At 37.3% G+C, this 27,174-nt stretch overlaps 1 protein-coding gene across 5 annotated transcripts in view; it reads left to right on the top strand.

The window, feature by feature from the left end:
- Nucleotides 1-27,174, top strand: part of CDC42BPA (CDC42 binding protein kinase alpha) — a 191,916-nt gene that overhangs the window by 60,947 nt on the left and 103,795 nt on the right. For all 5 annotated transcript variants that reach the window (XM_086460661.1, XM_086460663.1, XM_086460662.1 and 2 more), the window contains exons 2-5: nucleotides 847-938; nucleotides 7,218-7,301; nucleotides 11,844-11,939; nucleotides 16,682-16,830. In XM_086460661.1, coding sequence (XP_086316787.1) covers nucleotides 847-938; nucleotides 7,218-7,301; nucleotides 11,844-11,939; nucleotides 16,682-16,830 — 421 coding nt within the window. The remainder of the gene's footprint in view (nucleotides 1-846; nucleotides 939-7,217; nucleotides 7,302-11,843; nucleotides 11,940-16,681; nucleotides 16,831-27,174) is intronic.

Here is a 27,174-nt window from a genome sequence, read left to right as displayed (position 1 = left end):
TGATGAACTGAGATTGGTTAGTTGTAGTGCTAAATGGGGCTGAAAGAGGGGAACAGTCCTCCTGATAGTGTTTCATTGCAAAGAGCGCTGGGGTTACCTGGCTGGAATACAATACCTTATTTCACTTACTGCTTTCAAGGGTATTATAGAAGGGGGGAAAAAGAAGAGGGAGGTGAAGCTTAACTTTACATATGTGGAGTTGTTCCACTGAATGTGTTAACAATGTCTTGAGTACAACCATTCTTGCTTCCAGAAGCCAAGAATTGGCTATCAAGTGTCCACTATCTTGAAGAAGTCGTCTCCAAAAATATTGCATGATACATCATCTAAGCCAATGTTACCTTTCCAGTTATCATTCATTGGCATTTTAATTTTTCATTGAATACCATATTGTTGTGCTGTTTGTCAGAGAAATTGATGCTGTCCAAAGTGAACTTCTCATTACATTATACTTTGCTTTTGCAACAACATATAGCACAGATATGGTGGATGTCTATGAACTCAAAAGACTGTAGAAAAATATAGTCAGCTTGACTCTTTTTTTTTTTTTCTTTTTTTCTTTTTTCCCCCTTTTAAATTTAAAAAAAAAATCAAAAGCAAGTTTACTTAAACTTTTTCTTACAGCAGTTTTGGCTTAATTCTTACTGGTCAGTATTTCTAGCTTTAAACTTCATTGTATTACATTATGGAATATAAGTATATGAGCAAAATGGTCCATTGTTTTCAGGACTCTGATTACACCTGTTTTACGTTACTGTTACCTTGTTGTTTGTTTTTTTGGTTTTGTTGTAGGTTTTGGTTTTGGTTTTTTTGTTTTTTAATGTTTGATATTTTCCTTTGTTTCAGCCAAACCTTTTACATCTAAAGTGAAACAGATGCGACTACATAAAGAAGATTTTGAAATCCTGAAGGTGATTGGTCGAGGAGCCTTTGGGGAGGTATGTGTGTGAAGAAGGTAGAAGGAAAGGTTTGAATAATACTTTTGCAAATCTGCAGCACTGAGGAGAGGCAGTTAACAGCAATGTACTGATGTATGGCTTTTTACGTTATTTAGATGCAATGGATATTGTAGGGGCCCACCTAATGTTTGGTGCAAATGCATTTTGATTTATACATTCTTTGACAGCTTTTTTTAAGTCTTCCAAAATTTGAGAGAAGGCGAGTTCATGTGGATTAAAAGGCTATGTTTCAATTGTCTGATGATAAATCATTTGCTTGACTGTAATTCTTTCCAGTCAGCAGGTAGAGGCCAATGAGTTACTGATGGTATAAAGATCTAGCCATTCCTAATCATCCTAATAACTAAATAGTCTGAAATAAATAGCCAAATATTGATACGGACATTCTAAGAACACAGAAAGATCTCTCTATTCCTGTCATTTCATTTCCTATTTTTGATGGATGTTTGAATATTTTTCCTGTATTTCTTTTAAAAAGCTCAGTAACTGTTAGTTTCTTTTTCTGTTGTCGCCTACTGCTATCAAGCTATACAATTTTTTGCTGCTTCTGATTAAGCCATCTCTTATTTGAAGATGTCAATCAAGGCTGTTGATCACTAGGTTTTAAATTAGGCATGTCAGATTATAGGTTGAGGAATCTTGAATAAACAAACATGAGCTTTCTACCCCTTCTTAGTTATATTAGGTGCATGTGCTTCGTTCTTCATGTAGGACACTCTGTATATAGAAAGAGCAACCTAATGTATAACAGTGCCTTGAATTTTTGATAGCCAAATACACTACAGATGGAGGTAGTATGTAAAACTTCTGCAGAAGGTACTCCATACTGACTGAAAATGTGTCAACTGAAACCCAAAGTATAAGAAAAAGATTTTCTGAACAATGTCTTCATTGCTTTTGGAACTGGAAATGTGTTTGTTTAGGGTTTGGGTTTTTTTCCCCCCAGTTCTCTTTGGTATGAGAGCATCTCTGGAGTCCCTATGGCATGTGACAGAGAAGAGTTGGTTTCACTTACATGTTTGGATGATGTGTAAAAATTAGTCTTTACTAGTCTGTGGTTATGGAAGAATAGACTTCTATAGGTAGTATGTAAGGAACAGGAATTTTTATGTATGTCACATACATACTCTGATGATGCCTACATGCAAATACTATTTTATGTAAATAAGTCATTACATACTCTGATGCTTACATGCAAATATGATCATGGGGTAACTGTAAAAATAACAATAAAAGAGTAGTATTTATTTAGCTACTTCATCGCTTTTGGTTGGGTTTGCTCCATCCAGAGTAATTCTTCTTCATAAAGCAGGCTGAAGGCTGAAGCTACTCATGGATAATTTATCTTTACTCTGAACCTCTGCCACAAAGAGAATGTTGCGTTCTCCATTTTGATGTAAATGCTTCTACTTAAAACATCAGCTTTTCTTAGTGCTGCCACAGTAGTTGCAGCTGAGTGCATGTACAGATTGTAGAAGATGTAAAAATCACTGATGTAGAGGCTTTCTTGTCGGAAGTATCATATGTGAAACCTGCCTTATTTTGTGTTTTTAAGAAAAGTCATTTTTGTCTCCTAAATCAGCATCAAACTCCACAACAGCTAAACCACAAAGAAGCTGTAGTTCTTTCTCAGGAAGCTTCTTTGTGGTGAATCATCCCATGAATGGTGAGAGCGTAACCTTCCCCATCCCCTTCTCAGGACAGTCTGTGTAATTGGTTAGTTCTCCTCTTTTAGGAACAGTGTTTCTAATTACTTATCTGAGAAAGATAGCATGACTATTTAGCTGTCAAAATCTTCAGTAAGGGGAAAACTAAAGTCCTCTCAGTGAAGATGTTTGTGTTTGTGTGTTCTTAAAGTACAACTTACTAAATATTTGCAAGGATATATTAAATTTTCTTACTAGCTTAAAGAAGACAAGTTTCAAGTCCTACACAGACGTTTATCTAAGAAAACAAATTCTATAAGAAATTACTAATTTTCCTTTAAAATAACCAGTAAATATCCAAGCACAGTTGAAAAAAGGACCACCAAATTTTGCTGCTACTTAAGCCACCAAAAACTATATTAATATTAAATTGCACAATACTTGTATGATTCAATAGACGGCAGTAGTTTACTGAGACAGATTAAGAAATCTGGAAGAATGTATTTTCTTTCCAGCAAACTATAAATGAGACTGAGGTTGCTCTATGTTGCTGGGAGGAGTAATTTTTGTCTCCTAGGTCAACATAATTCTGAAATTCTGTAGACTACAAAGTTAGTGCAAGTTTTCTTTGGCACAGTCTCAGACTTGTTCTTATTTTGATTTTATGCTCTCAATTTCTTCAGTTTGCATGGTCAAGAAATAATCTTTTTGTTTTTACAAGTTTGATGTAGACAAAAAGTAGTTTAAATTAGTTATTGCTTATAACTGTACGAGTTCATCATTCCTAATTTTATTTTTCCCCTTACCCTGCTTGCTGCCAGTCTGAAAATGCTTCCTTTTTGTTAAATTAATGACATGCCCCTTCCTTCTGCGTGTGTACATATACTTTGTTAAAATTTCATGTAAGAGAGTGCTGTCTTTAGAAAACAGATGTTTTGCTTGGAGGAGGAGGATTATCATGGTAAAACTAATAACGTGGGCATCACATGTTACATTGTGCTGGCTTCGGGCACCATGGTTTGAAAAACTTAAGACTTTAAACTTGGGAGTTGAATGCTGCTAGGAAAGGCGAATCAACTGGGCAACAGCTCTTAGTGGTGCCTCTCACCAGTATAAAAGTGTGGCTTATTCAAAGTTCTAGCTAATACCGAAATTTTTCAGTTCATTCTATTATTGCTTATTGAAAAAAAGTTCAGTGCATGCTTATGCAAGCAAATATTATGTCATTATGTTGTTGATATTTTGAAGATGATGAATTTCATAGCTCTGAGAACTAGTTCGTTACTCCTAAATTTTGGCATCCAGTTACAAACATTAACATTTTCTTTTCCTGTTTCTGGAGGGCTGCCTGCTCTTGATGAACAAGAAAATCAATGCTGACTTTTTTTTTTTCCTCCCCAGTTTTAATAGCTTTAGTTTTATCTCTTTTCTGTATAAGGCTGTTGCTTTGTAAGCAAAGGAAATGTGCAGACATGTACCGTAGAGACAAGTAGCCGAGTTTGGGGCAGAAGGTGTCTGACAGCATGCCAGACTGTGCTGCTGTTTGTGGGAAATATGGAAAACTGTTGGAAGAATGGGAAAAAACCCAATCTGACTAAACCAAGATGTTTACATTAGCACATACCAATCATTTTTTTTTATTGGGCTGCTCACAGGAAAATATAAATTTAAAAAAACCAAACAAACAACCTTTAAAAGTCCAATTCTAAGAAATTCCAGTAGCAAGACAGTTCAGGATAACTGGACAGGAATGATTACCCTGTAAGATCAAAACAGCACTCTGTATGTTTGGGCCTTTGTGCACGTAGTGTATACCTCTGTGTGTATCTAAACATTTCCTGGGTCTGTAATCATGCTTCAGAATTTATTGTTACAATTAGAAACTGCGTCAGACTGCTCATTGCTGAAGTGTCTGGCTTTTCTTTCAGAGTCCTGAAGTAAGCATTTTAGAATTTACTTTTGTAAAGCACTGAGACTCCCCCAAAAAGATGCTATGATTGCAGAAAAGTGATGATGTTTGTGATCTCTTTTTTTGTGTGTATGTGTGGTGGTTATTGGTATGGAATAACATTAATGGCTTTCACAGACTAAAAAACTGCTTCCGACTGGTTGTAAACACAGCTGGTAAATGTGAGTCTGTTTTTGTTCTTTAGTCACTCTTCAATGTTAAACATTCACAGAAGGTACCAAGCCCTTGATCTTGTCATTGAAAGCCTATGCTCCAGCTGTTAACCAAAGGCAGTGCTGTAGCTCTTTTGGTTGTGTCCAAGTGAATGCTGTATAGGAGACTACAAATGTCGGCAGCTGTGCAATTAGCATGTGTCTTTTCAATAACCAGGTCTTTTGCAAAATAACACAGCCTTTCACCGAGCATGCTACAGGCAAGAAATGCAATCCTAAAGTTGGACTTGAAATACGTGTATTATCTCATGCCTCTGGCTGCCTATGCCACAACGGTTAATGGTGGGGAAAAGTTTGTTTTTCACGGAGGGCAGCAGCAGCAGTCTGGTCAGCTCTAGGACCACCCTTTTAATTTTCCCCTGCAACAGTCACAAAGCCCTTCAAGGTCTTTAGGGCAGAATTATGTTGTAGCTTCATACCACAGGCTGTATCACGCAGAGGGGGTCTCTGTCATCCAAGATGTGTTACAGTTTGAATGCTGACTGGTTTCAATGTTAAGCTTTTCTCCTCCTGTCCTTTCTCATTAGAAATCAATACAGATACAGCTGGTCAGAGTTTCAAGCTAATTTTGTCTAGTGAAGTTAAAGGAGACTCAAGATTCAGATCCGCATTGTGGGTTATGTATTACTGCAGAGGAGTAATCTTTCCCTCCTAAAGAACATGATGATGCTTGGTCTTGGGATATCATACACGGGGGAGTAGACATTCTTTATGAATTAAAATTAGATTATAGTCTAAGGTAACAATCTCGGGTTTTGTTCAAATCTGAAAGTACTTTGAGGGATCCTGAGTCTGGACTTGAACCTCAATTTTTATGTGTGAAGTAACCTTTAAAATTTTCAGTTCATAAACTAGTTTAAACAAGTAAATGTTGTATCTTTCTGTCTTCTCTCCTTTTTTCATCTCCCACTCCCACCCCTCTGCAACCCCAGAAGGCAGCAGTGTCAAAAGCAGGGCTAATAGTGCGTTGCTGCACATATGGGAAGTGACAGCTGCTTCATCTATGAATCTATAGATAAGTAAGAGGTACCCTTTTAGATACGCTTTAGCTTGGACATCTGAGTATTGCAGTCCTTCAACCTGCACTTTTGCGGTGTTCCTGAAGCTGTTACAGCTGATGACACATTTAAAGATGGTTCAAAGAGGTTTGCATGACACTTTCTTCAAACTGTCTGATCCTGTATTTTGTTTTCTGTTATCACTGTCTTCACACATAGCTGGTTTACTGATTATGAAAGAGGTGGAAGGAATGTAGGATTCAGCCTTAGTATTTTTTTTGTCACTGGCCTGCAAGATGAAGGTGATGATAATCTGTGTGACAGCATGTTGGTTTGTAACCAGATGCACACAGAAATAAACTTCAGTCTGCATAAGCGTTAAGGTTTATTTGAAAGGGAAGAGGCAGAATGGGATAGTTGGAGAAGAGTTGTTAAAATGTATTGATTGTTGAACTTTCCTATAACTGGGATGGTAGTTTAGTGGTCTGGTCTAGTTCTGATCACCAGCTCTGAGTCTGTGGAACAGTTCATGGCCGTTTGGGGTAAGACACTGAGCTTTCCATACCCGGGGAAATCTGAACTGTGCAAATATGTTTGTGTAAACGTCTTTCCTCCCTCTTTCCTAAAAATATTCCATGTTAGCTTCTATTATAGCTAAACAAAATAACCTTCTCAGAAAAGTACTGTGTTGGTTGGCTTTGTTAATTTATTATTACATAGGCCTGTAGTATCTAATGTTTCAGAAGAAATGGGGGATGGAAGGACGGATGACCTTGTGCTTCCATAGTTTTACTTCTCTAGAAAATGTGGATTTCAGAATTTCCCTGCTACTGACAAAAGACATGATAAAAAGCTTATTGAACTTCAGGTGAAAAATGTGAAGTAATACTTTACTATATCTTGGAAGCAAGTCTAGTGCATTATTTGTAATGAGAGGGAAAGTTGTTTTATGGCAAACCCACAGGCTAGTTTGTGTCTAAAACCTAAAAGATGCTGTTTATATAGTTTTAGAAGCTACCGCATTGTTGTCTTTTCTTGGTGGTTCTGTAATTTAAATTACTGTGTAGGACTGAAGTCCAGGAACATAAAGCGTAGAGCCAGTGATAGCTTCATGATAGTATGATAGAGCCAGAAGTGTGAAGATGAGAAATACCATTGTTCATGTACAGTCACCTAGAAAAAAAAGGATACATAATGAAAGTGTGATATATAATGAAAACTTAAAATAGACTTGGAACTTCTGCAGAATGAATATCCTGTACTGTTGTGATGTTACTCTTTCTTGATGGTGATGGTACAGTATTGTGTGGCTGGTAAAGCTAAGCATCCAGAACACTGAAGAAAAACCCTCAAAAATGGCAAACTTTCATAAAAACGAAAACAATATGCATTTTCATGTTTTAAGTTATTTATCTTCCATTTATCTTTTTCAGGTTGCAGTAGTAAAACTGAAGAATGCAGATAAGGTTTTTGCTATGAAGATACTTAATAAGTGGGAGATGCTGAAGAGAGCTGAAGTAAGATTACAGTAATGTTTGCTATAATGATGCATGCTCTTATTCTGCTGAATTGTTGCTTCTCTTTCCACAAGACTCTGTGTGTACACAGGCATTGAGGAGGTGCTTCACTAATTAATGACAATATGAAGACATCGGAAGGGTTAAAATGGCATGGAATTCTTGACTTAGGTGGGGCTGGATGTTTTAGACGTTATACCTTTTGTTTAATTGCCCAAGGATTACTGACTATACAAGCAATATTTTAATGTATTTGTTCCAGTTAGGAATGTAGTCTTTAGCAAGTATTTTCCATGGTGAAAGGTAATTACTGAGCTATAACTCACCAAGCCTATTAGTTTATCAATAGTTAGAACTTAGTCAAGGTCAAATTTATAGATTGAAAAATCAGAAAGATAGAAGTTTCAAATTAAATTGAGTGCACGTTTTGTAAAAGTGTCCATCTGCAAAACTTTGTGATGAAAAGTTTCGTGTTAAAGCTTGAGTCCGTTCTGTGTTCTGAAAAAGGTGGAACAGCTCTTTCACCAGCCCTCCTTTGCCTTGGGTTCCTGCATTTATTATGCAACTCTGCTCTTCATAAAATCCTCGATATATTTTCCTGGGTTCCTTTGGAAAGAAACTTATAAAATGCAGTCTTACCTGAAGTCTTATGTATTAATTTTAAACAGAACATGTATCTAACTCTTTAAATTGCTTTGAAATTCTTCGTCTATGCATACTAAAAATAAACTGCCTGAAAAACAGACTTATAAAAATGTAACTTGATGTCTTACACATACGAAGTTATTTTGGCTATTCTTTAGTTTGGACTAGCACTATCTTGGTGTCTCTCCCAGCTTGTCTAATTGAATGATCTCAAGCCTCAGTTTTTATTAGAGACTCCTACTTTTCTACACTCAGACTGCCTTGCTGTTCAGTTGCTTCCAAGTTTGTTCCGATTTCCACATTTATGTTCTAATTACATCTTCTTAGGAAATGAGATCAATGGGAAACCATCACACTTTTTTTTTTTTAAAAAAAAATGTATCCATACAAATTAAAGCCAATTTCTGATGTATGCACATCCTGTCTCTTTTAATGAATATGTTATCGCATTAAGAAGTATAAATAGCATGCAGATTGTGGTTAGATGTACACAGTGTGCTTCCTCCTCATCCAGAAACTATTCAGATACTGAGCAATCTGGCGTTAAGTCTCAATACAAAGAGGTATTTCTCTCCAAGACAGATGTCATTACTGTAAGTTTTATTATTTCAGTGAAAAAGACCAGAGATAAAGTTCCACTCTATTTTTAAATGTACCCTTTTAAAGTAAGTTTAAAAGCAATTTCTTTGCATTAAAATACAGTTATAAATAGGTTTGAAAGATTTTTCTCTATGCAAGGTATTAAAAATACTCTTCCCATGGGTCCAGCTGAGTTTCTGAAAGTCTGAACCATTAGCCTAAAAAGAATTACAGCTATGTTTTTAATCTATTTGTAACCTATGGGTGTACAGTGGAAAGACAACCATCTGGAATGAAAATGCATTACAAAGCATGACCTTCAACAACTGTAACCTGTCGTTTTTAAACATTGATGAACGCATGTCACTTGTTACTACTGCTAGGGAAAATGACCCATTTTGCCTCTGTTAGCAATGTGCTGCACTAACACTGAAATACACAGGAAAATCATATAGTCCAAAAATGCAAGGCAAGTGTATAGATAGGTGTATATGTAAATGGTAGAAATAAGTTGTTCATGTATCCCTCTATCAACTCTGTGAGAAGTGGGAGTCATTTGTAAAAGCAGAAAGGGAGTATGTACTCAGAAGAGGCTTGTGAATGCCAGATTAAGATTTATGACTGCAAGCTCTGAGAGTAATCATATGCAAAAATTTTGTTATAATGAAATGATAAAGGTTGTGAGGTCGGTGTTCTCTTTTGTATTATAAAGAGCATAAGTTTTCCAAATACTTGCCACTGTTGAAAACTCCAAGATGTGATGTAGAACTGAGAACATTACTGATACAATGAGTACCTGAAGGTGTGCAACAGCTTGCTATTACGCTCCCAGACCTGTTACCCTAAGTGTTGACAATCACTTACAGTTACATGCGTGCCATGGCGGTGCCAGACGAGGCTCAGGGGAGACCAGCGCAAATATTATACAGCATGGAAGCAGTCAGCACTCACGGAAGGTGCTAACTCTGAGCTGTAAGGGCGTGAGCACCAAATAGCCGAGCGGCCTGCATTCTTTGCTGGTTGAAGGCCATGATAACAGTATAGATATAACCAAAGCACTAAGTTGACTTTGCCGTGGCAGAGGGTTGGATCAGATGACCTCTGGAGCTCTCTGCCAGCAATTCAAGGAGGCTGTGTCTAGGGAAGACAAAGTGTAGTGTTGAAATAATGAAAGGCACAAAAAAAGGCTTCATTTAAAAAAAAAAAATTGAGCCAATGTTACAGCAATTACAAGAACCACTACTACCATTTTTTTTCTTCCTTTTTTTTTTTTTTTTTTTTTTTTTGTCATGAAGTACTGTGAAGCCCATGAACCACTTAGATTCTTTGGCTGTTAACTCTCAGCTGTGATCTGCTGTGGTAATAGCTGTTGCTGTCAGCTCTAGGCATACTGCCCGGAGGTGGGTGTCTAGAGCACTCAAGGAATGCGTGGTCTTTTGTTAAATCATGGCAAAACCAAGTTGAATTATATAAACTCTCTAGTAACTAATCCTGTGAGCTGTGTCATGACAAACGGAGATACGTGTCATTTATGCCTGTGAAAACAAGAGTTCATAATATCTCTCTGAAATATGTCAAGAGTTTACAAACAAGGAAGGGAAAAAATAAAGTATAGAACAGCTTGTCTTCCTTCTGAAGATCATCCTTTTTCCTTTTCCTACCCCCAAGTCCCTTTTTCATTTAATAACCTTTGAGGGTAATTGTTTAAAGTATGTTTTATCATTTTCTCAAATTTCACTGATTTATCTCATGCATTGTGCTATGATTAAAGTATACCATCTTGTTCCTGGTCTGCATTATTCTTACTCACTGTATTCACCAAACCAAGACTTGATATGGTTTATTTGCTTGGAAGAGGGACTTATTTTGTGCTCTGTTTTTACTGCATGTATTCTTGTGCATAGCTCAATCTAAAATGGTATTTTGCTTTTCATTCTTCACTTTCCAAATCTCACAGCCAACAATAACCATGTCAGAGTTCTGCTATTTGCCTATTGTTTTTCGAAATTAAATTGAAAAAGTGAAAAGAAAAGGCTTGGATTTCCTTTAAATTTAGCTATCTCCTAAGATGGAAGAGACAAAGCATGGTTCAAATTGATGAAACATCTTTGTAAAGTAGCAGAGGTTGCTGGAAGATATTATGGTCTATGTTTTTCTCTAACTCTCCATTTGCCTCCAAATAGAGTCCATACAATTATTATTCTTTCTTTTACACTATCTTTTAGACATTTTTCTGAACAAAATTGTGTGTTGGCTTTGCTATTTGGTACCTTTTGTTTTATTGCGATAGTCACTTCAGAGCTTAGTCCCTTCAAAACATTTATCATATTTCTTTGCTATAGTTTGTTTTTGGCTTCTTGTCTGTTTGGTCATTTTCCTCGGTCATTCTGTAAAGCTGCTTTTGCTGAAGTATTTTATTCACTTCTCGGGGCAGGTTGCAAGACCTCCATTGGATTAACTGCCTTGCTGCTTTCCAGTTGGTTATTTTCTTCACATTGTGTCGTCTTTTGTTTCATAGAAACCTGTGTTGTCCGTCTCTGAGGTATTCCTTAGTGTTTCCTGGCAGTCTTTGTTCCGCCTGTGTTCCACTTGCTATGAAGGCACCTTTGGCCTCCTGTGTTTCTTTCCAGTATGTTGAGGGGAGGTCCTCCTGGATGTCTTGTCAACAGCTTATATCTGGCAAGAGCAATAATCAATTCTGTCCTACTTTTCCTGAGCAAAAAATGTGGGGAAAACCCCAACTGGTTGATGATTATCAAGTTACGTCTACATGGAAGTTATTGGCAGCTACTTTCAAAGGACAAGAACAACTTTGCATATGTGAAAATTAAAGTGTAAAACTAGGCTAACAGCGTGATGAGATAAAACAATAACACAAGACTCCAGATTCTCGTTCTTTAACTCATATTGCAGTTATAATTACATAAAGCCATTTTTTGATTGTGTTCTTCAGGCTTATGTTGCTATTCTGTCATTACTCTTAATTGATTTAAGTATCTGTATGTACAAAAAGATAAGATTTTGAATTGTGATTTTTAGAGAACAGGAAGCAGCAGCAGCAGCTTATTTCTCTCTTTGCATCACTTAACAATATGGACGTGTACAACTGTTTAAATTTGAAGAAGGTGAACTTTTCTGATACATAGTTTTTCATAGATTGAAGAGTGTGGTAAATGACTTTTTAACTGTAAATGACTTTTTAACTGAGAGGCAGTTTTGAATTTTTTTTTCCCCAAAATAGAGTGTTAAAACATAGTCAATTTGTAAAATGTGTTTATATATTTTACTTAAAGCCTATAATTTTTTTCTCCCCTTCAGACAGCCTGTTTTCGAGAAGAGAGAGATGTCTTAGTGAATGGAGATAACCAGTGGATCACAACATTACATTATGCATTCCAGGATGAAAACTATTTAGTGAGTGTTGCTTTTATATGTTTATGGATAGTAAATGCAGATTCTTAGTTGTGGTTTGAGTCAGATATATAGTTTGTTTATTTGTTAGTTTGGTGTTCTAGACCATATAGACATGTGAGGATCTGTGATTTTGTGCATAAGATTCTGAAGGGTAGGGAGTGGTCAGAAACTTTTAAAGTTTTTCTATAAATATCTCAGGAATGCAGCTTTGTTTTCTAAACCACTTTGCATTTGGTCTATCTGCATCTTCTTTCTTATAATTCGTCACTCCAGCTTAATTGGATTCATAAAAATAAAAGTGCACTTACTAATACAAATTTTCTATTTGACTTAAAATGTTGTGATTAACATTGCTGATTACCATTTTACAGTTAGAGATAGGGAATAACCCTGTTTTGAAACAACAGTTCATTTTGATTTGTCTTTGCTTTTTTGAGGACTTAAATCCACTGAGAAGTCATAAAGCAATGAAATGTTCTTGCACCGTGGAAGAATGCCACTAAATGTTCATAAATAAGAGTTGAAAGCTGTAATTGTAGATTAAAGTGTCTCTTTAATATTTAATGTTATTTAGTTTTCAAGTGTTTTGAAAGACTTGCAAAAAGAAGCTAATATGAGGAAAAAGTGCCAATTTTCTACAAAAACTTTCCCACTTAAAATATGTTTTGATTGTGATACAGTTTTGGTTATATTTCTGCCTGAAAAAGTAAACAACTGCACATTGATAGATTTTCCTTATTTGGGTTTTATTGCCCTGTGCTTTAGATTCTGTATCCTTAATAAGTTCTAATGTTTTCTTAAAAATATATTATGCAGTCATAATCTCCCCCCCCCCAATGTGTCCAATAAAAGAAGTGCTATACGTGGAATTCTTGCAGAATTGCAATGCTTTTTGCCATTATATTGCTTTCTGTTCTGTCAGCTCAGACACTTGGAGATCCATGGATTTTGGTGGAGTTTATATAGAAACAGGGCTCTGCATTCGTGAACCTAACTGTTGACTTAAATACCTCCCAACCAGCTCCAGGCTTTCTTAATGTGGACAGTAAAAATAATCTCATGTTTTATGTAATTCTGATCTTACTATTAATAGTATTTCAAAGAAAATATTATATATTCCACAACAGCTTTCTAGAATTTGTTTTAATCTTGCTAGTTGCCTTTTTTTCATTAAGCACGGAGCAGCTTCTGTTCTTTATCTTTGATAGTCTGATAATGGGAGCTAGTTTTGCAGCCTGCTGCGGAAAATATCAGTAATGCTGTTTTTCGTCATTTTGGTGTGAAAGTATCACTAGTTCTCTACATGCTTTTTACTAAAATAAATATAACAGAGAGGGTCTTTAAAGAAAAAACCAATCTGTGTAGGTTGAGCAGGAGATGTGGTTGAGCAGTGAATGTTGTTTACCTTGACGTTTGACAGTGTCGGCTGTAACATCATAGTAGATGAGCTGACAAAGTATGCATTAGATGAGCAACAGTGAGGTAAATTGGAGACTGGCTGAACTACTGGGCCCAGGCAGTTGTGATCAGTGACACAAAGTTCAGCTGGAGGCCAGTCAGTGGTGGTGTACCCCAGGGCTGAGCACTGGGGCCGACATCTTTATCAATGACCCGGACAATGGGATGGAGTACACCGTCAGCAAGTGCACGGGTGATAAAAAGCAGGGAGAAGTGGTTGCTATGCCAGATGGCTGTGCTGTCATTCAGATGGACCTCAACAGACTGGAGAACTGGGCAAAAAGAAATTTCAGGAAGCCCAACAAAGGGAAATGCAATGTCCTGCATTTGGGGTGGAATAAAATAAACCTAGTACATGCTGGGGGGCCAACTGGCTGGAAAGCAGCTTTGCTTGAGGTCCTGATGGTTAACAAGCTGACTGTAAGCCAGCAATGCACCCTCACAGCAAAAAAAGTCCAAGTATTCTGGGCCACAAGAAAAAGCGTTGCCAGCAGGTCACTGGAGGTCTTCCCTCTCTGCTCAGCCCTGGTGCAGCTGCACCTGAAGCATTGTGTCCAGTTCTGGGCTCTGCAGTGCAAGCGATGGAGCAAGTACTGTGCAAAGCCAGAAGGATGATGAAGGTACTGGAGCATCTTTCATTTAAGGGAGAGGTTGAGAGAGTTGGGATTCTTCAGCCCAGATAAGTGAAGAGTTGGGGGGTTATTGTCGATGTGTATAAATACCTGATGGGAGGGAATGAAGACAAGGGAGCCAGATTCCTCTCAGCAGTGCCCAGTGACAGGACAGGAGACAATGGACACAAACTGAAATGTGGAATTTTGTCTGAATGCAAGAAAAGACTTTTTTTGCTGTGAGAGTGGTGAAACACTGGAACATGTTACCTGGAGGAGCTGAGGAGTCTCCATCCTTAGGGATACTCAAAAGCCGGCTGCACACAGTTGTCATCAGCCTGGTCTAGTTGACCCTACTTGAGCAGATGAGGTTGGAGTAGATGATCTCAAGAGGTCTCTTCCAACCTAAATGAATCTGTGATTTATGATTAAATGCCCACTTTAAAAGCATTTTTAAAACTTTTTTTAAAAAAAACCTTTTTTTTTAAGGGTATGGATCTTTGACATTGGACAGGATGCTATACATTGACTGAATTATTTTATTAAAAATGTAGTAGTTAAACTTAGCTTTGATTCTTATGCATGTCTTTAACTTCAAGTGCACTCACTTAATACTGTGAGTTAGGGTTAAGTGTTGGCATATTTGAGGAGCTGAAGGTTTCCTTGTCTTCAGGCTGCTGCGTTGCTCTTGCAAAATGGGAGGTGCAGAGTCTTGTGTTGTAAGAGCCAAAATTCTGTTATTGTGGTATATCCAGTAACTAAGTTGTACTGTTTTTAAAAATGCTGAAGAATGAGTGCGGAGATGCCACATCAGTCATAAGAATCTTAAGAGGTTTTTTTCAATATACTTTCAAAGCAGTAAGTTAAGCTTTTGCAGATCTCTGTACAGTGTATCAGTTAATTATTATATTAAGTTCCAAAGGTTTAATGTATTTTCTAAAACTGTAAAACATGAGAAGCTAATACTGTAGAACTTGTTTCAGTAGGCAGCGTAGGAGCACCACTGAATAGAAGATACTTATCTTGTGTAAGGCTTGTGAGCATAATGTAAGAAGTTTATTATTCATGTCACAAAGCCAGAGATGAAAATTTGCTTGTAAGCACATGTAAAATTTTGAGGAAATGCATTTTGTACTTTCTTCAAGCTCTTGGAATCAATGAGGATGCCCAGGTTATTCTGCATCAAATTGTTAAAATCTTTGTTCATCACCTTTATTGTTATGGAAAGTATGAAGGAAAAGAAACAGGTGTAAGATTTCTGCCTGCCCCACATCTTCCTTATAGCTGGTATAATTTTGCAGAATTTTTTCCACATATTTTAATTTCTTTTTCTGAAGGTGAGAAAGACTTGAACAAATGCGGGGAACTAGTTATAAGAAGTCCCTTTAAGTTACTTTATCAAAATTTAACAGAATAAAATTGGGATATACATTAATGCATCTTTATTTTTTTTTTATTATTTGGAATTCATTATGCACTATTGTTAAGAGTCACTGCTTCACGTGCGGATATATGCTGTCTTCCTGGAAGCAGAGGCTGGAACTCTAGGCAAAAGCTTTCAGATACTGTATACTTTAATGGAGATTATTGTAATTAGTCTGTCCACAATGGTATTTGAAAGTAATGTCAGAGCAGTGGGTGTTAAATTAGATTGCTTATAATTAGTTAGTTGTAATTAGTTTGATTTTTTTTTTTCTTTTCCCCATTTCCCCTTCCTGTTGCAGTTCCACAATTAAAACAAACTAATGTAAGCTAAAAAAATATTAATTGTGAGTTTCACACTTTTCTTAAGTTTACTTTTTCCAGTCATTTTGACCATAAGGAAGTGGCATTTCATTCTTAGTACAGTAAAATGGAGAAAGGTTGTGATCTCTTTAAAGTCTTTGCACCTGATTCAATGGCAAGCAGGTTTTATGTTTCATTACTAAATCAGAAATTAAATGTACTTTTCTCCATCACTTCAGTTAGAGAAGGTGACACCTTCCGTTGTATTTGGCAGATCCTGTATTGTGCACAATGTCAACAGTATCTGGAATTATACCGTGAGCCACTGGAAGTCTTTCAATCTTTGCCTTAATCTGAGTAGTCTGAAAACTTTACTCTCCAAAATCATTTGTTTGATGGGAAAAGAAGATGGTAGGGGAAAAAAGGGAAAGGGAAGCCTGGGAAATTAGGGCCCTTATATGAGATCCCAATTAAACACAGTTGGTTTCATTTTTATAGGTCTGTGCTTTAATCCTTTACTCCTTTTGCATTCTATCAGAGAGTGTTGTTTTTAGAAGGGAATCCAGAGTATCTAAATATTTTGGACTTGATGATCTCAGAGGTCTGTTCCAACCTAATGATTCTATGATTTGATTCTATGATTCTATTCTGATTCTGTGTTTGCTGATAGGACAGTGGGTGAAGCTGATACTATTTTGTCATGAGGCTTACTGTATTTGGAGAGGTATAAATATGAAAAATATTCAAATAGGTTAAATATTAAAATGAGGCTGAACCAGCTACTGTTTTCAGAATGTCTCTGCATCTTGGTTAGCTTTTTTAATGCACATAATAATTTTTGCAATAAATTAGTTTTTATGCTTCAATTAGTTTTTAGTCTCCGATTCACTCAATAAATTGGGTTGGTTTTTTTTTTTTTTCTCCTTTCTTATTGTTCCCACTCCATAGTACCTGGTTATGGATTACTATGTTGGAGGAGACCTGCTTACGTTGCTCAGCAAGTTTGAGGACAGACTACCTGAAGACATGGCTCGTTTTTATTTGGCTGAAATGGTGATAGCTATTGATTCAGTTCATCAGTTGCATTATGTTCACAGGTGAGTAATTTGAGCTCCAAATTCTTGTTGGATTTATTGGATGTTACTTGATGGAGTGAAGATAATTCCCATTGAAGAGTTTAAGCTAGTAACAAGTATTTGCTGTAACAGTAAGCACAATAGATCCGACCCTCCTACGCGTTCTGGTTATTGCGAGCTGTTGCTAACCTTTACCATATGGTCAGAGACATGAATGAATATCCAAATGCATCTGATGAATCTTGCACGCTGGCAGGTTTCAAAGTTAGTGATCCATAATTTATAAAAGCAAAACTGGAAACCTGTTTGTGAAATATGATCAACTTTGAACAGGTTTATTGAAGGGTCAGATTCTGTTTCTTAATTAATTTGTTCAATCTGGTCGGAATTTTAAAACACATCATTATGTGGTCTAATTTGGATTTTTTTCACCATTTTCTTTTGGACTTAAATCATCTTTAAACTGAAGTGAGGGCATTTTGCTAAATGAGTGGAAGTACTTAAACTGTGGTACTTATCTTTACCTTGGTACATAAAAAAATAATGTATTCTGTTCAAAGGAAAATATTAAGTCACTTGTGTCTAGCTTTTTTGGAGGCCATGATTGATTATTCCCCAAAACTAGGCTCATCTTTTCTTTAATGTATCATTCTCTACTGAATTCCATGGTAGTTCTTGTATGCAGAAGAAAAGGTTACCTTACGAGAGACAGAATTTTCAAATGCACTTGATAGACGTACTTTGCTGTAACAGAAATCAGGAGGGAACCCCCCAGTTGTTTAAGCTGAATCGTTAGGTTGGCAGAATGAGCTCGTTTGATATGTCCATCTATCGTGCTTAATTAGAGTCTGTACTGGGCATTTCTTCTTTTACTGCTCCAACTTGGCTGCTTTGCTCCAGAAAAGGGGGTTTGGGTGTTCGGGGTTTTCCGGGGTTTTTTTGGGGGGGTGGTTGTTTTGGTTTTGGTTTTTGTCCAAAAGGTGTACTACGGTTGGTTTCGAGTTCTTACTGGGTTGTGTTTTGTTTCCTTTGAGATTGTGGCTTTTCATTAAAAGTATGTAGCTAGGGGTGCTTTAAGGTGGTGCTAAGCTGCCGATTGGTCTTCTCGAATATTTTGAAGTCTGGTAGTTTTCTTGAAGAACTGTGTCTACCTGCTAAAAAGAGCTCTTTGTGATAATGCCTTGTGGAAAAACCCAAGCAGAGTATTTTTCTTGAATTCTGAGACTTCAACTATGTTATTTCTGAGAAACTGTTTGTTCACTTAGAACCTGATGTGAAAGGTTTTTGTATTCCATTTAATTTGGATCTTTTAAAATGTGTTTGTGGGTAAACTGCTGTCTCCTGTTGCCAAGTGGAGAGTACTTTTCTACTACATAAACTGCTGTGTTTGACCCAGTGAGTCTGCATATGGGGTAGTAACTCTTCCCAGAAGAACAGATGCCTACTATCTCTACCTTTTGCTCCAAGTAGATAAAAACCTTTGAAATTCAGCACTGTTATTGTGTATTATTCAGCAGATGCCGTGTTTCCGTCCTCAAATAGCTAGTGTCCCCAAGATGAAATAGGTGTTGATGTAAAATTTTGGATGAAAATTAAGTAGTATTGCAGCTGAAAACAACATAGTAATTATTATGCTTCTGTATTTATTGCTATGAATGTTTAAAAGAAAAAAAGACCCTTTACATTCCCAGTCCTTTGTTGTTTGATTTGTGGCTTTACCAGTGAGGTTGCCACGTTTATAAAGTTCTAAATGCCACTTTGGCATTTTATCATTAATACTCCTGTAATACAATGCCTGTTTATAAGGGGATGTTTTGCAGTGATTAAAAAATGTAAAGAGCACTTGAGTATATGTTAAATGATCTGCCTTTGAAATGAGATGCTGTTCCACTGTTAGTTTTATCAGGATGTTTTCAACTGGTAAAGCAAAAGAAAGGAAAAGAAAACACTTCATCTAAATGCCACTAATGCTCTTTTCCTGAAAGTTTAACTGTGGTGGCTTTTTGGGAGTGTGTTGTACACAGCAAAGGACATAGAAGGAGGAGGACAATACTACTAAAAGATGGATAATATAACAGCTGTAGTAGTGATATTTCAGATGAATAGCCAATATGTAATGAGATTTGATCTTAGTTGTAGCTAGTGAACTAGAAACCATGCTTTAGGCATGTTTTGTTCAAGGTTTTTTTTCATACAATGTGGTAGCAGATTGTTTCCTTTTAGTGCCCCAGTTCTTTCAGGATAGGTTTTTGCATTAACCTTGCATAGTATTGTACTTTTGATGATAATTTTCTTTTTCTATGAATGTCTCTGTACCTTTTAGAAATTGTATTTCTATATTTATTCTGAGCGTGTCGCTCCTCTTGCTCTTTTCAATCATTAATCACTTTTTTGTTGTCAGTTAGTTTTGTTTGGGAGTGATACTTACTGCAGTGGTAGCTCCTGTGCAGACCACTCCCCTGTCAAATGCGAGTGAGTCACTTTAGGAGAGGAAGGTATATTTGCCAAGGTTCTGAAACATCAAATACAAGCAACCTCAGCATCTCTTAAACGGAATTACTATGACTGTATTTTAAATTTCAGTGTTCCAAATTTGAATGCCATTTCTGCACGAGCATTGTGGAATTACAGGATGAATTTATAGTGGAAAGGAGATCAAAATCTAGGTATTAGTAGAATTGTGCAGAGAAATTGCATGATGTTTTCAAAGCTATCTCCTGATATGTACTGAATTGAAGAAGGAGAAAAGTTGCTAGCTGAAAATAACATTACCAGGTTTAGGATATTCTTAATATTTTTCCTGGTTTTATCCACTTTTTAGTTCAAATAAATATGTGATATAATGTTTTGGAGATAACGTCAATCAGAACATAAAACTCTGATAATTTTTCATTTTTGATCAATTAATTTCTGTGAACAAATCATGTCGTATTTTACCCGATAGCTAAATGACGGCTCAGAATGTTAATAAAACAGCCTTTCCTCTAATGTGTATCTTAGCTTTTACTGTTGTTATAAATGCACCAGCACTGGCGTTACCAAATAACATTGATGGCACCAAGACTACTTTAGAAAGAAAACTTCATCTAAGTTAAGAATATGTGCAGGTGTTCACAATGAGGAAGAAAGTACGTACGTGTATCTCACAAATGCACGACTTCCTTGGGAGTTCATGTAAAGCTTATACCTACCTCTGATACCTTAAATTACTAATTTGTACTAATGAAGTGACGCTTGCTTATAGGCCAAGGTTAAATATTGTCTTGTGCCGGTTTTTTGCAAGCTGTAGTATCACACCGGGTAACATTTTACATTTATTAGGAATCAACATCAATTTGTATTTTACTTTTATAGATTTGTAGCACTTTTTTGTTTTGTTTTGTTTTTTCTAAAAAAGACTACATGCACTAATATTAATTTCAATTTGAAGGTTGTGTTGTTACTTAATTCCTCATGGCATATGTTAAAAGCTTGTATTTGCATGCGCTATCAAATATGCAAGTGTGGGCTGGAGTAAAACTCTTTATCAGCTTGAGGTAGGTAGCTACACTTTATTTATGCATGTTGCATTACCTCAAACATGTAAAATTTGTTTTTACTACAACTGAGACTAACTCCTTAATTATTTTATTGGTGAGCCAGGTTTTTTCTCCATTTTATGTAACGTGGAAATTGAGGTGCAAAATGCTTGGTTTTGTCTAAATCCTTTGGAGTAAAAAAGACTTTAGGAGGCCTGGTTGCTACTGGAAGAAATTTTGCCTGAGGATTGCAGAAGATACCCTCTGGGCACGTGCTAGTCCTAGGCCCAGTGAGCGTTGCACTGGTGGCTTCGCACACTCCTTCAGTGTGTCTATGCTGCTGCCTTTTGTTCTGCCTTCTCAGACAACCCTTACTTTAGTAAGGGTGCATCTAAGTCTGTCTCTGTCCTAAATTTAATTTGGGACATTCCAGCTTCTTGAATAGTACAGAATTATAAGTGTTAATGTGCTTAAGTAATTTTCATCTTGACTTTCTTTCCTGTGTCTATGTGTTCTGTGCAGGGTTGCACAGTGATTCAGCTAGGGAGCATTCAACGTTTAGGCTCATGATCCTCCAGACCACTGCAAAAATACTCATTTAAAATAGTTTTCATATATTGGCATACAGCCACATTAAACAGTCTTCTTTTTCTGTTGAATGGTAAAACAATCCTCACTTACCTTCTTACTAAGAAAATATTTTGGAAGGATTATGAAACACCTATGTTAATTATTATTTTTGTTGGTTAAATTTTTTGGGAGGATAGTTAAGACTGCAGAGCAAGCTCTCAAGTTACATACATTTCATGTGTCATCGTTTGCATATGAAAAGATAGGCATGGAAAGCATAAACACACTTACTTCCATAAGGTATGCGAGATTATGGTTAACTTGGTCAGTGTGTTTCTGGATTTCTAGTTGCTGCTGCCTTTTAGTCTGAAGGGTTTTAGCATTATAAACCACCAGGTAATGTGGGGTGTTGGGGTGGAGGTTTTTTTGGGTTTGTTTGGTTGGTTGGTTTGTTTTGGTTTTTTCTTTCAGTTTTCTTTATCAACTGCTGAAATTTGAGCTTCATTGGGACATTTGAGTTCTTAAAATGTAGAGCAGCAGAATTCTCTGTGGAAGTGACATTCTTTCTGAGAAATATTGAACATAAGGGAATAAATCTGTTAGAGGGATAAAAGAACTCTATTCCCTATCAAGCCAGCCTCTTCTTTGCTTTTAACAAGAAGGTACTATTTGTCCTCAGTAAGAATCATCTCAGGGACATCTCTGAAATATTTACTGTAGTTAGCAGGCAACTGAAATCTGGGATTTTTTTGTAGGATGCATTTTACTTTCAACTATAAGTTTCAGTGCCAGCGTATCCATTTTTGACTTGCTGAATAAGTGGTTTTCTGTCTTCTGGGTGTATCCCATTTTTCCTGATCATTAATTTGCTTAAGTGGAAAATTTGGGGGTGGAAGGCCCATCTGGGGAGTTAGCCGCATTGCGTGGTATGTCTGAGTTGAGTTGGCACAACGGTGAGCCAAGTGCTCTGGCCTTTGGTAAAGTGAACAGTAATTGTGGGTTTGAAAGAAAGCAACAACATATTTTAAGTGTTTACCGAACTTTGCAACAGACATAATGTTGAACACATACATGAAGATGTCCTTACAAAGTGCTGAGAGTGAAGGAAACAGGGCTAGAAAAATAAGGAAAAAATAACATAAGATTATTTTGATAGTCTACTGAAAATGTATTGCTTTGAAATGTTGCATGGTTTAGTTTTACAGGGAAAACTGCAGGACAAAGTTATTTCAGTGAGTATTTGGTAAGCTAGTGCTTCCTTACGAGGTATTCCTTTACGGAGGTAGAAGAGCTCTGCAAGTTAGGCTGTGTGTTTCCTCTCTGTTTTTCCACTGAGGAGGGGCTGGAAACAAAGGTCATCCTTACAGAATTAGGGTTTTGTTTTGCCCTGTGACCCTGTATGTTACAAATGCTGGCAGCTGCTCCATATACCCCCCTCAGGGTGGCATCAGACCTGCAGTGAGGACTGCATGAGGTTAATGCTATTTGACTACAATTTGATGGTAGGATTTCCAAAGGAGCCTGTGATGACCTAAAAGTATTTTGAAATAAAGGACCCACATATGCTTGGAGTGCCAAGAGCTAGTGAATCATGCTGGCTGTGGTACCGTGTAAAGGCAAATGGTTTCGTACAGTATTGTGTCTAGGGGGAGTGTTAATTTAAGTGAAAGCTGTGCAATGGGTGACTGAACTAGCAGACATACGCTCTGTGTTATTCAAGCAGAAGGAATTTAGAAACCCTGATTCCAGTGCCTTAAGTGATAGTAGCCTTGAGTATTCCTTTCAGCAGAGGTGCTTATACAAATGTATCCTTCGGCCTTTTTTCTCCCATTGTTCTTCTCTCCTCGAGACCCCAGCTCCAAACATCCCTTCTGCTCTGCTGACACAAGGGTTTGTGGGGCTGTGCAATGAACTGAATGAGGACACCGGTCCAAGTTGAAAGTAACTTTGTGTTTTATCTAACGCAGGTCAATTCTCCAGTCTGTTTGGTGGAGAATGAGAATCGGATGAAATTTCTTTAAGTTGGTCTTTCCAATAAAATCTATGTTCCTCACATTGTGCCTGTTTTTTGCCTACATCCATTGAGTGATACTTGAGGTATCTGGCAAGAAGCACTTGGAGATGAGGTATCTTAAATGTAGTTGGCCAAAATACCCTCAGAAATAAACCTTTCCCCTTTCATGTCTGATACCTGCCTCCCAAGGAAGGAAATTCTGAATTATTGTTACTTGAGGAAGGCCAGCTAGACAAGGAGCACACTCCTTCATTCTTTCTGGTGAGTCTCCACCAGTCCTTTAGCTAGGACAATTACACCTTTATTAGAAATAAGACTCATAGGAAAAGGAGGAATGTGTAGATGAAGATAAATTTTTTTGTTTCCTATATAGATTGGTATATCTTCTGGGTGCAGTTGCATGAAGGGCAGATGGATGTAAACACTCTGTCAGATGGTATGTAATCCTGTTTAGGTAGGATTGTTATGTGTGATTGTCATGAAACAGAAGTATGTAAACCCTCCTAAAAGTGAAAATGAGAGAGACAGACATTTAGGACCAGTGCTGTTTAACATCCTTGTTGGTGACATGGACAGTGGGATTGAGTGCATCCTCAGCATGTTTGCTGGTGACACCAAGCTGTGTGGTGCAGTGGACATGCTGGAGGGAAGGGAGGCCATCCAGAGGGACCTTGAGAGGCTGGCGAGGCAGGACTGTGCAAACCTCATGGAGTTCAACAAGGCCAAGTGCAAGGTCCTGCACCTGGATCAGGGCAATCCCAAGCACAGATACAGGCTGGGCGATGAGTAGATCGAGAGCAGCCCTGGGGAGGAGGACATGGGGGTGCTGGTGGGTGAAAAACCGATTATGAGCCAGCGATGTGCGCTCGCAGCCCAGAAAGCCAATGGCATCCTGGGCTGCATCAAAAGCAGCGTGGCCAGCAGGTCAAGGGAGGGGATTCTCTCCCTCTACTCTGCTCCAGTGAGACGCAACCTGCAGTGCTGCGTCCAGCTCTTGTGCCCTCAGCACAAGACAGACGTGGATCTGCTTGAGCAGGTCCAGGGGAGGGCCATGAAGATGATCATGGGGCTGGAGCACCTCCTCCATGAGGACAGGCTGAGAGAGTTGGGGTTGTTCAGCCTGGAGAAGAGAAGGCTCCAGGGAGACCTTAGAGTGGCCTTCCAGTACTTCAAGGGAGCTTACAGGAAAGATGGGGAGGGACTCTTGATCAGGGAGTGTAGTGATAGGACAAGGGGTAATGGTTGCAAACTGAAAGAGGGCAAATTTAGATGAGATATTAGGAAGAAGTTCTTCACTGTGAGGGTGGTGAGGCACTGGCACAGGTTGCCCAGAGAAGCTATGGCTGCCCCCTCCCTGGCAGTGTTCAAGGCCAGGTTGGATGGGGCTTGGAGCAACCTGGTCTGGTGGAAGGTGTCCCTGCCCATGGCAGGGGGGTTGGACTAGATGATCTTCAAGGTCCATTCCAACCCAAACCGTTCTGTGATTCTATGAAATAAAGCTTGATTGAAAAAGGTGCTTTTTAGCGTTGTGTCTTAATGGGAAAATTCTTAATGCCAAAAGTCTTACATAAAAAAAAAACCAACCTGGCCTTGCCTTCCAGGTAATAATGTTTATAGCAAGGCTCAGTGAATGCTAAATGTGTTAGAAATTTCAAGGAGATAGTGTTGCCTCTAGCATAAAGATTCATTTGTCTTCTGTGGTGTTTCCAGAAGAAAAAGTCCACATTAGAACTGTCATATCTCTGATGGGAGATCTGTTTCAGTGTCTTAAGAAGTTGGAGGTGTTTTCAGAATTGAATAATTTTTTTGAAGACAAAGCATTCTCATTTGCAAGCTGTTTTTATGTGAGTTAAGCTATAATTTTACACTTGCTCATTCTTTTCTGATTATTTCAGACCTGGAATTATTTTCTCCTACTAATTTCTTTGATATCCAAAATCAACACCAGGAAAGTAGGACAAGAACATTTTCCTTACTTCCGAATTTTTAGTCCTGATGACTGTGATTCTGAGGGTGTAACTAGCTCTTTGATTAGTGGCTGAGGATAGAGTTGGTAATTAACACTTTAAGTGATTTTGTTCTCATTTGTAAAGTTCAGAATGATGCAGGAGGAAATGAGGATGGAAGTTGAATCTTCATTATTCTCAAGTTTTTTGTTATATTAGGAGACTGACTGCCTTGTGTTTTGTCTTCTACAGACTTTCTATTTCATTATCTCTTTGAACACTATTTAATAACTACCTTCTTTCATAGTGTCTCAAATTTTCATTTATTAATACCCTATAGTTCCTTGAGTTCCTAATTTTATTTATGATTATGGGCCCTTTACTTTTTTCTTTTAATTTAAAATACAATTGGTTTTATGTTATTAGATTAGGTCAGATTAAAAGCTGCACAGGACAAATTTCTAATCGTCCTCTGAATTTGAGTGTCATGTAGGTTTGCCATTGCCTGAATGAGCAATAATAACTTGGCTTTATTGTTTGATATTCCTGCAGTGTTAGTATAAAACTGTGAGATTGAAATACTTGAATACATTATAAGAAGTGTTTTAAACCATTTTCTTTTACCTAGTTTCTTGCTAGAGCATTCTTCCCAGTGGGTATTTGATGGATTTGGAGTGAGAATGTCTTCACTATCTGAACTTTCAGAGCTGACAAGTGGAAATGTGATGTTTGAATTTCTGAATTAAATTGCTGTTGCCCCAGCCACTAATGAAATACTTCCTTTTCTTCATGGTAAATTAATATAGCCTTGCAAGATATCCTAGTTATAATAAGATACCAGTGCAAGAGTCTGATTCCTGAAAGGGCAGTTAAGGAAGTACCAGTACAAATAACCTTGTCTGCATTGAAGCTGTTCTACGGTAAGCTTTTCCCTGTTACAGTTTCAGAAGAGCTGTTGTACTGTTAGAAGAGCCTACCTCATGTTCCTTTTTAATAACAGCAAAATATTACTAGGTTTTAACTTCTTACATGAGGAAAAAATAGGTCACTTAACAGCCTGCAAATTAGAATACTGCTTACAAAGCAGATGCTTGCATAAGGTCATGCTTGGTTCAGTTATGGAAGGCTTCATGGTTGGGGTCAGGGAAGCAAGACCTCGTGGAGCTTTATCTGAAAAGTTGTATTAAAATCTTTATTGACTCAGGTGCTGTGATGTTTATGCTGTTCAGTTTTTCTTTGTTGGCTATTGGGGGGCAGCCTTTAGCATTTCCTCATGCAGCAGGAAGCAGTGATATTACTGCCACTGTAAGTCAGTAATTTTTAATCAGATACAGTATGTAAAGTCCAGGAAAAGGGAGTTAGAAAGGTACAAAAGAGAAAATACTGGCTAGAAGAGAGGAAAAAAAAAAGAGAGGAAGGGCTAAAATCTGATCTGGTATAACAGTAGCAAAGTTAAGTCTGCCTCTGATAGGAAATTGAATTTTTAGCACGGAAAGGAATTTACTTTTATGCAAGTACAGCTTTTTTAGGGTTTTGCATAGGCATATGGGCTGAAAATTCAGGCCTTAAGTTCCTAGCTGAGATATTTTAAAAATTATGGTTTTGTTTTATTTTTAAGCAAGAATTGTGCCTTATGCTTTATGTTAAAAGAAAAAGAAGTGTAATCCATATGCAACTTGAATACAAAGACTTTTCAATAACAGTCCTTTATTCTTAATAAGTGTAATTTTAGTGTGTTTCAGGAAACAGTGCACTCTTTATTTTTCTTACTATTTTTAAAGTTCTGAGATGTTTATCGGCCAAGCTGCTGCAGGTACTGAAGATACTGGGATGCATTTAGACCAAATGCATTTCTTCCTCTATAGCCTCTGGCTACAGTTCCTTCCTCAGTCTGTTGCTGTCAGGAGTTTTAGGGAGATGTTATAGTGCTTGTTATATCTGGATCATGCTTGTCAATATGTTTTGTTTCTTTGTTTTCTAACAACAATGAAAGCAAAAAACACATGTCAAACTATTTATGTCTTATGTCTGTTATTATATGGCGTAGTAGAAGAACTGCAGACATATACTTCAGACTTAGTCTAGCTTATTCTTGCGTGTTTCCTTGGCTTTCTGTTGGAATAAAGATTGTATTACAGGTTAAACCTGACCAAACACATTCTGAATGGTTTATGGGATGAGAGTCTTTAGAATGCATTTTTATTCTTTTCCTTCATTTCTATTCTGTGAGAATAATTAATGTATTTGTTTAGTATTCTTTCCCTCAGATTATTATCATTTTCCTGTGATTTAAACGTGATAGCGGCCTATCTATTGA

The sequence above is a fragment of the Leptosomus discolor genome, chromosome 2, assembly GCF_034619465.1.
Source record: "Leptosomus discolor isolate bLepDis1 chromosome 2, bLepDis1.hap2, whole genome shotgun sequence".
Taxonomy (NCBI): domain Eukaryota; kingdom Metazoa; phylum Chordata; class Aves; order Leptosomiformes; family Leptosomidae; genus Leptosomus; species Leptosomus discolor.
The sequence above is the reverse complement of the archived record's forward strand: the minus strand, read 5'-3'. Positions and strand labels throughout refer to the sequence as shown.